The sequence below is a fragment of the Sphaeramia orbicularis genome, chromosome 16 (genome assembly GCF_902148855.1).
Source record: "Sphaeramia orbicularis chromosome 16, fSphaOr1.1, whole genome shotgun sequence".
NCBI lineage: Eukaryota > Metazoa > Chordata > Actinopteri > Kurtiformes > Apogonidae > Sphaeramia > Sphaeramia orbicularis.
Genome location: NC_043972.1, coordinates 60,415,541 through 60,430,391, shown reverse-complemented (window position 1 = coordinate 60,430,391; position 14,851 = coordinate 60,415,541). Strand labels below are relative to the sequence as shown.

The 14,851-nt window shown below is 40.8% G+C and overlaps 1 protein-coding gene across 1 annotated transcript in view; it reads left to right on the top strand.

Annotated features, from left to right (window-relative positions):
- Positions 1-581: 581 nt before the first annotated feature.
- mtmr11 (myotubularin related protein 11) overlaps positions 582-14,851 on the top strand; it is a 65,617-nt gene continuing 51,347 nt past the window's right edge. The window contains exons 1-2 of the mRNA XM_030158897.1: positions 582-1,014; positions 14,203-14,272. Coding sequence (XP_030014757.1) covers positions 958-1,014; positions 14,203-14,272 — 127 coding nt within the window. The 5' untranslated portion in view covers positions 582-957. The remainder of the gene's footprint in view (positions 1,015-14,202; positions 14,273-14,851) is intronic.

The window sequence follows — 14,851 nt, the reverse complement described above, 5'->3', positions numbered from 1 at the left end:
TTATACATGTATGTTTACACTGGGATGCATCGAACACTGCACACTGAGGGGCAGGGGTTAAGGGTCAGGGGTTAAGGGTCAGGGGTTAAGGGTCAGGGGTTAGGGTTAGGTGATGAGGTTTGAACCACTGCACTGATCCACAAGACGACAATGTTTAAAAACTGTACAATGATTGAGTGAGTAATGGAGAAATAAGGAAGAAATAATAAAGCCTAAGTAACTAAGTAACTGACCGACCAACTGACTGACTAACTAATGAATGAACTAACTAACTAACTAACTAACTAACTGATTGACTAACTAACTAACTAGTACAAAACTGACTAACAAAGTGATTGACTAACTAACTGACTAAGTACCTAACTAACTAACTAGTACAAAACTAACTAACTAACTGATCGACTAACTAACTAACTAACTAACTAACTAACTGACAGTTCCAGGTTGTGTTCACTGACCCTCCTTCATTGGATCCCTGCTGTACAGTGCCATCCTGGGTCTGGGTTCTGTGTGTGACCCGGTCGGTGTGTGGTTCCGGTTCCGGTGTACTGGCCCTTTAAGAGGCTCCTCCGCGGCTGCTGTGGCTTTTTTCACCTCCGTCTGTTTCTCCGTTTGTTTCTCCGTTTGTTTCACGATGGCGAAGGAATAAACGACAGGAGCAGCAGCGGGTCCGTGAACGCATCTGAGCCGTCAGTGCCGGTTCTGTCGTGTCTGGTTCTGGTTGTGGTTGTGGTTCGGCTGCTGTCACAGACATGAGGACATCCACAGTAGTTTTCTTTGGGTCTGAACCGTCCGGAGCTTCGGCTTAAACGTAGACCGGGTTTCCTCCGTTAACATGGACCGGGCTGAACACGGCTAACCGTTAGCTCATTCCGCTCGCGCACACAGTGACTGTTGAACGGCTTTTGTCTGACACTTCCTTCTGTTCTGGTCTTCAAACCTCTGAGCTCCTGGAAGATGTTGACAGGATCTAAAAGCACCTTTAAAGTCCGACAGATGCTCCCGGACATGAAGGTAAGAACCCCCCCCCCCACACACACACACACACACAGGTTAGCTAATGTTCGGGTCTGGGCTGGTCCAGACCATCTGGACTGAAGCAGAACCAGACCAGGACCATGGATCTGGGTCAGCCTGTGTGTGTGTGTGTGTGTGTGTGTGTGTGTGTGTGTGTGTGTATTGTGTCTGAGTCCAGTCCAGTCTAACCCGTCCACATCCAAAGGCCTGGAGTCATGGTCCAGATCCCACAGAACCCTCAACATCCACCCAGACCGGGTCTACATGGACCCAGCGCAGGATGGTGTGAACCCAGGTCCTGGGGCTGGACCCGGACCCTGTGGTGGTCCACCTCAGTCTCATCCCTGAGGTTTATTCAGTGTGAATGTTCTTTATGTCCACAGATCAGGATGGATGTGGGTTAGGGTCCAGACCAGGATGGATGTGGGTTAGGGTCCAGACCAGGATGGGTTAGGGTTAGGGTCCAGACCAGGATGGATGTGGGTTAGGGTCCAGACCAGGATGGATGTGGGTTGGACACACTGGAGCTACTGTGTCCTTTTGCTTGGACAGTGAATACGTAGCCTACTGTAGGTCCACAGGATCAGGTCCACAGGGTCAGGTCCACAGGGTCAGGTCCTGTGGGTCTGTGGGTCTGTGGGTTCAGTTCTTGTCAGAGGTTTAGTGCAGAAGAGGCTGATGCTCTGGATGGTCCTGGAAGTGGACACTAACCAGACCTGAGCTGAACACACGTCAGATCACTGCTGCTGCTTTGGCCTCAGGTGTGCCCTGGTAGGAGACAGAAGGATCCAGGTGTGTTCTGTCGCCTGATGGACAAAGCCCCGCCCACACAGCGTACGTCCATGTGTTGTCTTTTAGACAAAGCCCCGCCCACACAGTGTACATCCATGTGTTGTCTTTAGACAAAGCCCCGCCCACACAGCGTACGTCCATGTGTCGTCCTTTGGGAACTGTCTCCTGTCTTTGTGTTGCTGGGGCTTTTTGTCTCCTAGTTATTTTCAGCCGCCGCAGGGGAACCGCTAACACATGCCTCTGTTCTCCAGCCCCAGGCTCCCCCTGTATGTGTGGTGGGGGTGACGCACACACGCTACAACATCTGGTTGTTACCATGGAGACAGGAGTTGGAAGTGGTTGGTGGAGGAGTTTAGAATTTGATTAGCCCTGAATGTGGTGAGTGGGAATCAGCCTCCGCCTCCTGCAGCAGCAGTGGAATCCAAGGGTCTGTGTGAGGGACTGTATGTGTGGAAGGTATGGAGATGCACAGTAGAAGGATGTGCACATGTGATCTGCACATGTGATCTGCACATGTGATCTGCGCAGAACACCCACTCACTCCAGTGGGGTTCACATCCATGAGCATGTGTTAAAACTGGCTTCAGAAGCTAAAGCCCACCCTGGGCTGCAGTGGGAGCAGATGGATCTGCAGTCGTCTGTGGCAGGAGCAGGACTGGACCATACGGAAAAAATGAGATCACCATCATTTTTTTCATATCAGACCATATCGATATGTATCACGATATAAATCAAATCATTATTTTTGTCCATCTTAAGTTTTCCATTCCTCATAAGTTAGTTGAAGACATCAGAAGGTTCTTTTGGATTTAAATCTGATGTGTTTTCTGTTAGAGGCTGAACATGACATGTGTGAAGAACATTATCCAACTGTTTCAGAAAAATGAAACAGGTCCATAGATGTAAAACTAAACTAAAAGTCTGAGCAGCAGGAAAAAGGTTTACAGGTTTAAAGGAGGAGGGTCATAAACTGGAGTAAAACCAAAGGTAAACTGAAGTACACTAACAAGTTACACTAACAAGAGTCAGAGTTATTTATCACGTGGTGATGATTTAAACTAAAGTGACAACAGTAAATTCAGTTTGTCAGTGTCAAGGTTCTAATAGTTTTGGATTTTTCATTATAGTTTAATTTAGTTTTGACTTTTTTTTCTTTAATTCAGTTAGTTTTAATTAGTTTTTAGAGCAGGTTTGCTAGTTTTTATTAGTTTTTGTTTTTTCCTTCCTAAATGCTCAGTTTTAGTTTAGTTCTAGTATTAGTTTTAGTTTAGTTTTAGTGTTTTTTTTATATCTTTTCTCTTCTTCTCTGTCGTCGTATTAAAATAAATCCCAGACAGGACTCTGCTGCTTTCTCCCAACTTTAGTCTCCATGTTTCCAGGTAGAGTGGGGACCAGAAGACGACTGGAAACCACAAGTGAACACAAGTGACGGACCAAAAAGTGCTGTATGGTGACACTAGCTAAAATTGGATACGACGACAGAGAAGAAGAGAAAAGATATAAACCCCCCCCCTAAAACTAAACTAAAACTAAGCATTTAGAAAAAAAAACCAAAAACTAATAAAAACTAGCAAACCTGCTCAAAAAACTAATTAAAACGAACTGAATTAGAGAAAAAAAGATCAAAACTAAATAAAACTAAACTATAATGAAAAATCTAAAACTATTAGAACCTTGCTCCCAAATAAAGTGAACAAATAACATCACAACAATTTCGTACAAAATTGCTGCTGCTCTTGTCGTGTCCGTTTACAATAATGTTTAGGCACTTTTCACACACAGTAGCACCACGGGTCCAGTGGTGCTAGTGCTTATTAAATGCTTGTTGAGGACGCCTGTGTCCCACCCTGACGTCGTCTTTTGGCCGTCTCCGTCCCCTGGAGCCGACTCTATCTGCATCTGGCAGCTTTGAAGAAGTCTGCATGAAAGGCAAACAGAACAAAGCTCCTCAGAAGCAGAAATACCAGAGGAGGGACCATCTGAGCTCTGTTCAGAGTGGCTGAAGATCCCAGTCTGATAGAAGTGGTCCGGAACAGTTCTGACCCCCCACCCCCCCGCCCACTCCCCCAGGACCCACCACACCACTTTGAACGGTGGCTTTGGCTGCTGCAGCTTCCATGGCTGAGCCCAGTCCAACACAGAGCTCCTCAACACCACGCCACAGCAGATTTATGCTCCTGTTAGAGGACGATCGATCCACCATCAGCTGATCATGGACAACAGGCACGATTTAGTGGAGAAGGAGCTGTGCCTGGAGAGGCCGCTCCATTTATTTAAGTGAATGAAATGTCTCCTCTAATCTGCCCCCTGAGAACTGAGCTGTCAGAGGAAATAAGCATCTAAGTAACATTTGACTCCGTTATGATGCTCAGAAACATCGACTGCTCATCATGTGCTTTAATGTGTGTCATTATCTCCACTTAATCCGTTTAGACCGCAGGTGTCAAACATGCGGGCCAGGTCCAAAAGTGGCCCACCAAAGGGTCCAATCCGGTCTGTGGGATGAATTTGTGAAATGCAAAAATTACACTGAAGATATTAACAATCAATGGTGTTAAAATCATTTTAGGTCAGTTCAGTCTAAAGTGGGTCAGAGCAGTTAAACACTATCATAATAACCTATCGGCTAAAATGTGCTTAGAGGTCTTATTTCTGTCTGTGTTCATATTAAATCAACCTCAGTGAATTCAAAGGAACTTTGTGTTGGTAAATGACAGTTGTTCAAATGGACAGGATTTCAGTTCTGTTCAACATGTTGATGCTCATATGAACTGTTTTCAGCTCCAAAATGAACCATTTCAGCACAATTAATGCTATATTTTCATGTCACAAATGGACAAGTTCTATTTGAACTGAATTGAGCTGAAAAACAAATCTTCTGTTTTTTTAGATTCCCCAGTTTTTCTTCCCAGATTCTCTCCTACATATCACATGTTTTATTTGTACAGGTTCAATCTGGAGTATGGTGCTGATCCATCCTGCTTCTGTTCCACCAATACATACATGAAGAATGGCACACAGCACTGTTTACATCAACACTTTTACAATAAGAAGCATTTTTATACACAAAGAACAATTCTAGATTGTTCTTTCCTCTTTAGTCTGATGATAAACTATCCAATAAATAATAGTGCTCCTAGTTTTTGCACAGGGATCATTAGTGTAAACGCTGACATGGCTGCAGAGCATCAGTATGATGGGATCCACAACAACCATGTCACATCCGTCCACTGACACATTTAGTGTTTTTGTGTCAGCTGGGATTGTTTTAGATCCACAATACCAACATTTATGAAGAAGAGCACAATTAGCAATAGGAAGTCTATAAGTTTATTCCTAATAAAGTACTGGGACTGACCAGAGCATCATGGGTAATGTCACGTCCGTCCACCAGCAAAAGTTTTCACATACACGTGCTATTCCAAATCCAATATTTATGAAAATAGAGCTTCCACTGTCAAAGAATGTCAGTAGTCTGTGCACAAATGGATTAGCATTATTTACACACACTTCTATGACTTTAGGACAACTTTTTCTTTTTTTTTTTGACAAAAATGGCCACTCATTTGACCCCCTAAGGAAATTTTAGCCGTTGTACATTTATACTGACCTGATGATTATATTTGGATGCTTTTGTATTTCTTTGCCTTTTGGGTCGTCTGTTTTTGTTGCAACAAACAGCGTACTCTGTTAAAGCCAACGAAAAGGCCATACACAGATTATTTCACATGTCAGTCTGCTATATTATATACTAGGGATGTAACAATTACCAGTATAATGATAAACTGTGGTAAAATTCCCGACGGTTAGTATTACCATTTAAATTCTAATTATCATGATAACTGTGTTTGATTATCGCACTTTGAAAGACCCAGTCCAAGTGCACAGAGACAGAGAGACTATCAATGAAAAAGAAACTAAAACAACTCAAACTTGATCTGGAAAATGGTCAAACAATAGCCACAAGGTTCCATCTTTAATGCACATTAGTATGTTTGATGTTTACATGTTAATATTTGAATGTTTCTGCAACAGAAAGTACTGTAGATTGTGCCTATTATTTTATTTGGGTTTTTAATTTTTTTTTTTTTTAAATACAACTTGGTTCAATTATTTCAGTGTGTGTATTAGTACTTTTTGAACATTTTGAGCACAATTTCAACAATACCGCGATAATAATGATAACCGTGATAATTTTGGTCACAATAACCGTGAAATGAAATTTTCGTATCGTTACATCCCTAGTGTGTATAAATAAATGCAGTGTGTTGAGTCCCTCTGAAGGTCCTTGTCTCCTGTTTGTTTGTCAGTGTGTTTTGGGAACACTGAATGCTTCTAGTGCAGAGGTCTGGTTTACAGTGGAAGGGGAAGCCATGAGCAATGGAAACTTCAATAAGCCTTGGCCGCTGTCCCTGAGGATGATGGGAGAGGGAGCTGAGGAGGGCAGAAGTGGGCCAGAGAGAGGAGGGGGTGAAGTGGGGAAGCAGAAGCTGTACCATGAAAAGTTGAAGTGAAACCTCAGCGAAAACACAGCCCTGGAAATGTGGGTTTAAAGTGTGACACATTCAGAGGACAGCCGGACTCAGACTGACCGACAGACCTGAAGGCTCTGCACAGACGCCGCCTCAGCCTCAGTGTCTTTATCGCTCAGGCTTTTCAATCCTGTGAGTAGGGATGTAACGATTACCAGTATAACGATAAACCGCGGTAAAATTGCCAACGGTTAGTATTACCGTTTAATTTCTAATTATCATGATAACCGTGTTTGATTACCACACTTTTAGGGGAGAAAACGCCTATGTAAAGATCTGCTTTTATGTCAAATATTTGAGTATAGTTTAATTTATTACAATTTTAATTTTCTATACGTAATATTTGGAACAAATATTCACTTTTAAAGTCTTTGAAAAGGTTCGTTAAGCATCTGTGTGTTATTTATGCAAAAAATTATATACATTTTTCAAATCTGATTTTATATATATATATATATATATATATATATATATATATATATATATATATATATATATATATATATATATATATATATATATATATATATATATATATATTTGTGTTTTTTGTCCTTTTGTGTTTTTGTAGTAGGTTAAGGTGAAAAAATAATAGACAGATGATATAGATGAAGTTGTGCTGAAAAAACAGATCCCATACATGGGTATAGTAAACATTTGTTTCTATAGTATATAAAGGCAAAATCAAAAGGACTGAAAAACGGACAAAATCGGCTCAGACCACTAAGGGTTAATATTTGAATGTTTCTGACACAGAAGGGACATTGTGCCAATTATTTTATTTGGTTTTTTTGTTGTTGTTTTTGTTGATAACCGTATTTGATTACCGCACTTTCAACACAAACTTGTTCTGGAAAATGGTCAAACAATAGCTTTAAGGTTCCATCTTTAATGCACATCAGTATGTCTGATGTTTACATGTTAATATTTCAATGTTTCTGCAACTGAAAGTACATTGTGCCTATTATTTTATTTGGGTTTTTTATTAGTTTTTTTTTTTTTTTTCCAAAATACAACTTGGTTAAATTATTTCAGTGTGTGTATTAGTACTTTTTGAACATTCTGAGCACAATTTCAACAATACCGTGATAATAATGATAACCGTGATAATTTTGGTCACAATAACCGTGATGTGAATGTTCATATGGTTCCATCCCTACGTGTGAGACGTGTGAGTAAAAAGGGAGCTGTGCATTTGATGTAGATGCTGTCTGTTTTTGCTGTTCCATGTATTGGATCCACAGTAGTGTTTTTCCTGGTCAAACAGAGGCAGCAGTGTTCGTACCAGCCTTATCACCTTCTGTACACCGGCCTGTCTGCAGGTCACCGCTGCCACAGCTTCGCCTCTGCTCTTACTCTTATCTGTTTCTGGCCTCATAAGACCCTGAGGCATAAGTCCCGTCAGTGTTTGACAACCTTCAGAGGACGAATCTGAGGCGTGAGACTCATGAAAGCAAAAAAAAAAAAGTCAACAAAACAGAGGATGTTTGAGCCTGTGATGTTCTTTAAAGGGGAGGAGGAATTCAGCTGTGGGTTTTCTGTGGGTGATGGTGGAGGCTTTGAGGGAAAGCATGGAGCATTTTTAAGCCAAATGGAAACAAAATGAACAATGCTCTGGCAAGCACAAAGTAAGTCTTGTAAAAGTTTAACAGTCTGCGTTACAATAAAACAGCCTGGAGTTTGTCATGTGCTTCTTACGAACCCTGCGCTTTTGGACTTTTGATCTGCCCACTAAAAGAGTTGGAAACCATAACCCCGTCTTTAACGTCTTGAAATATACATCTCCTACTGTGGAAAACACATGTTTGGGACGGCAGCAGAGGTCGTCTAAATGGTGTTTTTTAATTAATTGAAAGTATAGACTTTACACTGAGGTATTTTGGGGTTTTGTTGCTGACTTCTGTTCCTGGTAAAATTCTCCCTCTGTAGAAAACCTACAGCCATTTAACTGAAGAAAAATAACTTTATTTATTTAGTTATTACTGAAGCTAAATTCTAGATAATTGGTCATATGACATCATTTAGTAATCCCAAGGGTGTACTTTCCACTGGGAATGAGTTCCATATCTCTACAAACATTGTCCTACTGCTGTCAAACCACCTCAGTCCAGACCAGATGGTTCACAAAAATCTGCTCTTTTAGGACTTTGTTTTTGCCCCTGGTCTAACCTGCAGGGCCACACCGTGGCGGCCGTTACACTGAGGCTGAGGAATCGTACAAGGACCCATTTTATTCAGTTGTAACTAACAGGCAAAGACTACAGGTTGAAGCTGAAGCTCGGTAACAGAAGCATCAGTAACAGAAGCGCAGGTAACAGAAGCGTCGGTAACAAACGCCGGTAACAGAAGCGTCAGTAACAGAAATGTCGGTAACAGAAGCGTCAGTAACAGAAATGTCGGTAACAGAAGCGCCGGTAACAGAAGCGTCGGTAACAGAAGCGTCGGTAACAGAAGCGTCGGTAACAGAAGCGTCGGTAACAGAAGCGTCGGTAACAGAAGCGTCAGTAACAGAAACGTCGGTAACAGAAGCGTCGGTAACACAAGGATCAGTTACAGAAGGATCGGTAACAGAAGCCTCTGTAACAGAGGCATCGCAACAGAAGGGTCGGCAACAGAAGGGTCGGTAACAGAAACGTCTGTAACAGAAGGGTCAGTAACAGAAATGTTGGTAACAAATGTCGGTAACAGAAACGTCGGTAACAGAAGTGAACCAACCCATAAAGATGGAAGAGCAGAACCAGCACGTTGGCCCTCTGGATGGAAATATGAGGAGAAATTAAAGTGGGATGGAGCAGTTGGAGACAGAACTGTTAGAACTGTTGAAACTGTTGAAGGTGTTTCATAAACCCGTTCAGTGCAGATATATTCACTTCTTTAATGAGTCTGTTTGTTCATGAAAAATGAAACCTGATTAATATAGATTAAAAATAAATGATATTTAATCATGATTAATCAAAATTAATCCACAGGAACCCTGTGATTAATCTGGTTAAACATTTGAATGGTTTGACCTCATTAGTTATTTTAATTCCTCTCATAATCAGTTCCATCCTTTGGTTCAACTTGACCCTGGTGCCACTCGGTCAAAGTAACAGAAGGAGTCCTGCATATTTAAAAGGCCTCGTAGTCTTTGAGGATCCAACAGCAGAAGAGTCTCAGATCATGCAGATCTCACATGTCCAGAATCCACCCAGACTTCAGGGTCTTTATGAGGAGCAGAGGTGGTCTTTGGTCTTTGTATGGAGGGCCACAGTGTCTGGGCTTCATGAAGTGGCTGCTGACACAGAACTGCCCGCTCTGCAGAAGTGTTAAAATAACACAGAGCGGTGAGAGAACACAGTGTTACTGCTCACACATCTCTGCTGACTCTAGGAATAACTGCTGTTTGGTGATGAAGCCTGGGCTTTCACTGAGACGCTGTAATGCGGCGTCTGCAGCTGCTGTCGGACCTAAGGATGGAACCACATGAAAATTTCATATCACGGTTATTGTGACCAAAATTATCACAGTTATCATTATTATCGCGGTATTGTTGAAATTGTGCTCAAAATGTTCAAAAAGCACTAATACACACACCGAAATAATTTAACCAAGTTGTATTTAAAAAAAAAAAAAAAAAAAACAACCAAAAAAAAAACCCCAAATAAAATAATTGGCACAATGTCCCTTCTGTTGCAGAAACATTCAAATATTATCCCTTAGTGGTCTGAGCCTATTTTGTCCATTTTTCAGTCCTTTTGGTTTTGCCTTTATATACTATATAAACAAATGTTTACTATACCCATGTTTGGGATCTGTTTTTTCAGCACAGCTTCATCTATATCATCTGTCTATTATTTTTTCACTTTAACCTACTATAAAAACAGAAAAGGCCAGAAAGGACAAAAAATATAAAAAATCTGATTTAAAAAATGTATATACTTTATTGCATAAATAACACAGATGCTTAACGAACCTTTTCAAAGACTTTAAAAGTGAATATTGGTTCCAAATATTAGGTATAGAAAATTAAAATTGTAATAAATTAAAACTATACTCAAATATTTGACATAAAAGCAGATCTTTACATAGGGTTTTTTCCCCTAAAAGTGCGGTAATCAAACACAGTTATCATGAGAATTAGAATTTAAACGGTAATACTAACCGTTGGCAATTTTACCGCTGTTTATTGTTACACTGGTAATCGTTAAATCCCTAGTCGGACCGTCGGAGCCTTTACAGCGGGTCGTTGTCTTGGATGCTAACTCAGTGCCTTTATTCTGTTTCTGTCCTATTTTAAAGCTTGTTCCACACCTGTGTAATCACACCGGCCTCACACTGCAGGCCTTGGCTTATTATGGGATTTGCTGCCGATAAATGTAAATGGCCTTCATTGTGGTGGTGGTGGTGGTGGTGGTGGTGGGGGGGGGTGGTTGCAGACTTAAATGGCTCCATATGTGCTAGTGAGCTCCCAGTCTGGCTGTACAAACCTCAGTGGGTCTGTGGTGTTGGCCTGTACTTTCAGAAGCCACTCTGTAATGCAGAAAAAGCAGGAACAAACGGCAGCAGTGGAAAGTGCTGCTCATGGACCATTGTGTGTGTGGTGGACTTTGTGTCTTTGTCTTTGGAAATGGGTCCACAGAGACGAGGACGACTTTAATGAGAGAAACAGACCAAAGGTGACACAAAGGCTCCGTTTGTGAACATGTGTTTAGTCTGGTTCTTACATCAGGGCTGTGAGAGGGCTGTGGTTTGGCTTCAAATACAACTTTATTTTCAAATGAACTTTTTCACTGTGATTCAGAGATTTGTTAGGACTGTTAATCCCTTCCCACCACAAAAATATAGAATAAGTACTGTGTATGTTTCACCATCTTCAACACTGACATTGTATTAGGATGGGATCCAGTCAAGAAGGATTACAGTACCTGAAAACTTCTCAAATCTCCATTACACATGGGCATATGTGGGAAAAAATGGGGAAAATGAACTTATTTTGTAAAAAAAAACAAACAAAAAAACCCCCATAATAATAATAATAATAATAATAATAATAATAATAATAATAATAATAATAATAATAATAATAACAAGTGTTCAGAGAACGCAGACCTCTGCCAAGCACCCTGAACGGTGTGCATGTGTGGATCGATTGTTTCTTTTTAAACTATGGATGTACAAAACAAATGATATTTCACAAATTGCATTTTTTATGATTTTTTTGAAAATGGTGCATGAAAAATAACAAAAGTCAACAGAGCGTAACGGAAGAAAAATGGAGCGGAAAGATATTTCGTACAAAGTTGAAGCTTGGTACCAGTCATGTGTTTGTCAAATTATATTCAATTCCAATCAATATTAGTTGAGTTCTAATTTTAAATGTGTGGTAAATGGGATTTTCAATGTTAAATGTAAATGTCCACAGAGTCCACATTCCACAGTGGATGTGGACAATTTAGTTCCAGATACAAGATATTGTTCTAAGCTACAGGTGGATCCAACTGGAGGCTGATCAAGTCGTTTTGAATTTTTTATGAATTTTTGAAAATTGCTCAATGATGACAGATTGAAAATTGTGATGTTGTGACCTTGCTGTGACCTTGAACTTTGGCCTACTGGGACCAAAATTTAATGGATTGGTCCCAGGACCTAGGCCTATCTGTGGGGAAGATTTGGAACAGATGGGTGGAAGAGTTTTCCCATAAAGTTGCTAACAAACAAACAAAGTAAAGTGATCACAATACCTCCTGGCAGAGGTAATAATAATAATAATAATAATAATAATAATAATAATAATAATAATAATAATAATAATAATAATAATTTTACAAATACGTTCCTAAATGTATGGGCTGATACTGAACATGTACAACACCAAACCGTGTTGAACTTCCTTTAAGCTGACTTGAATAAAAAAATGTAATTTAATGCTCAGTAGTATTGGCAGTTTTCATATCAGACAGGATGGTTTATTATAATAATGACCGGGGGGGTTGATTCCAATTTTACTCACCACTTGTAAAATGTCGGCAAGTTACAGACCTAACAAAAATGAAGGGTTTGGACAGTGGTGTTAGGACTTTTGGTGTTCTATCTAGGACTGAGGTGATTGCACATTTTGAACTGAATCTTGTCATTGATGAAGTAAACATGATTCTGTTTTCACTGTGTGCTCCACACAAAAACCAGGCTTTTTTCTATCAAATCTGTTGAACTAATACAGGGTCTGCATGTGACGTCACCCCTAGCAGAAGTCACTGTGGTTCCGCCCACTGAGTGTCAGAAAGAGGGAGATGAGTGACAGTGTTGGCTTCAATCCTGTCTAAACTGAAGAACAATATTGAATCAAAAATGGGGAAGAACTGTTGTGAGACTGATTGTATTTTCAGGTTCTTAAAGCAGTGGGAGCTATCGTTTTACAGACACCGAAAGACAAAGAAAAGAGAAGGAGATGGATCCACAAATCCAGGAACCCAAACTTAGATCTGTGGATCCTGTTTGGTGTCAGCTAACATTCATTGATGCTGTATTTTTGGGTCCAGTCAGACCTGAAATGACCTATTGTTTTGGCTAACGTTCCTTCTTAGTGCAGCTCTTGGTTTCATGATCAGATCTTTCATGGTTTTTGTCTCATTTTGTGATTGTGAACCTTGTGCTCCTACATGATTAGTAAACGAACTGAAACTGAGGCCAACCTAGTTTTACAAATACGGAGGAACTGCAGAATAAAGCTACGACAGAGTATTAGGACCACAGAAGAAAAGAAAAACACTGGTCACTACCAGAATAAAGTCATGAAATATGGAGATAAAACCTGTAATTTTATGAGTATAAAGTCGAATACAAAAAGAATCACAATGTAACGAGAATAAAGTTGTAGTTATAAGAAAACCTCATAATTTAACAAAAATGTCATTCGTTTATGAGATTAAAGTTTTCATATTCTGACAATAAAGCCATAATAGGATCAGAATAATGTGTTAATTTAAAAACAGGTGGGAACAATATCATAATATTACAACCATAAAGTCCCTGCTGGTCCACAGCAGTAGTATCTGTGTTGGATAAAGGACTGGATCTGAACTAGACTCAGTAAATCTGCTCAGTCCCAGTAGATCCTGCATATATTCACTGGGGTCAGTCCACGCTCGACTGGAAATGACCTTTGGATCAGCTGGTTCTGGGCCCTAGTTTTGGACCCTTTGGATCAGCTGGTTCTGGGCCCTAGTTTTGGACCCTTTGGATCAGCTGGTTCTGGGTCCTAGTTTTGAACCCTTTGGATTAGCTGGTTCTGGGCCCTAGTTTTGGACCCTTTGGATCAGCTGGTTCTGGGCCCTAGTTTTGAACCCTTTGGATCAGCTGGTTCTGGGCCCTAGTTTTGGAGCCTTTGGATCAGCTGGTTCTGGGCCCTAGTTTTGGACCCTTTGGATCAGCTGGTTCTGGGCCCTAGTTTTGGACCCTGGTTGTCAGTCCTGATGAAACCATGTATATTAGTTTCAGGTCCAAATAGCGCTGACCCCCTCCCCCCTGGATCAGGTCTGGATCCTGCATTTGTGTCCACATGTCAGTGTTCATGGACCACTTGTTCTTTGGTAGCTCGTTCAGATCCATGTCCAGTCCAACTGTCCTTCATTTAATTTCAGATTTCCCATGTTCCTTTTCTCCGGCTGTGTTTACTGCTGTACTCTGTCATGTTGAACAGGTTGGTTTAAAACACTCAGTCTGACTGAGAGGGGCGTGGCCTGGGGGGGCGGGGGGGTTGACATATGTGCAGACCCTCTATACCAACAGTGTGGATCTGTTGAATTTGGGGTCTGATTATCAGTCAGTCCTCAGTAAAAACCTTGTGCACTGTTTTAATGGCAGCTGTGTTTTTCCACAGGAGAGGATGCTGAGTCAGAGTGGGGTGAACGCCAGGAGTCGAGATGTGTTTGGACTGCGCTGCCTACCAGGTCAGATCCCAGTCACATGGGCACCGTCGGCCTTATTTCACACATTAAAGGCCGTCCATTTGATGTTGGGGTAGCATCTGTTAAGGCTGTCATGTGGGTCGGCTGTAACGGGTTAGAAGAACCAGAACCATCACACTGGAACATTTTAGTCCTTTGGAACTGTCATGTAAACAAAAGCAACTCCCTCACAACACTTCAAGACAGGGGTCTCAAACATGCGTCCCGGGGGCCAAATGCGGCCCCTGGGATGAATTTACAAAGTGCTGTGGAACTCATTTTAGTTCAAGTTCCACATCCAGACCAATATGATCTACAGTGAAATAACAGCAGAAGAACCGACAAAGAATAATGACTCCATATTTTGTTCTTGCTTTGATGTGAGAAAAATAATATTACATTATGCCTATAAATAATACAAACTTCCAATTTTTGTTTTTGTTTTAATGCAAAAAATAACATGAAATTATGAAAAAAATCTTGAATTAAGCCAAAAAAATCTTCAATTAAGTAAAAAAATCTTGAATTATGCCAAAAAAACTAGAATTAACAACTTCAAATTTTTTCTTTGTTTTAGTGCAA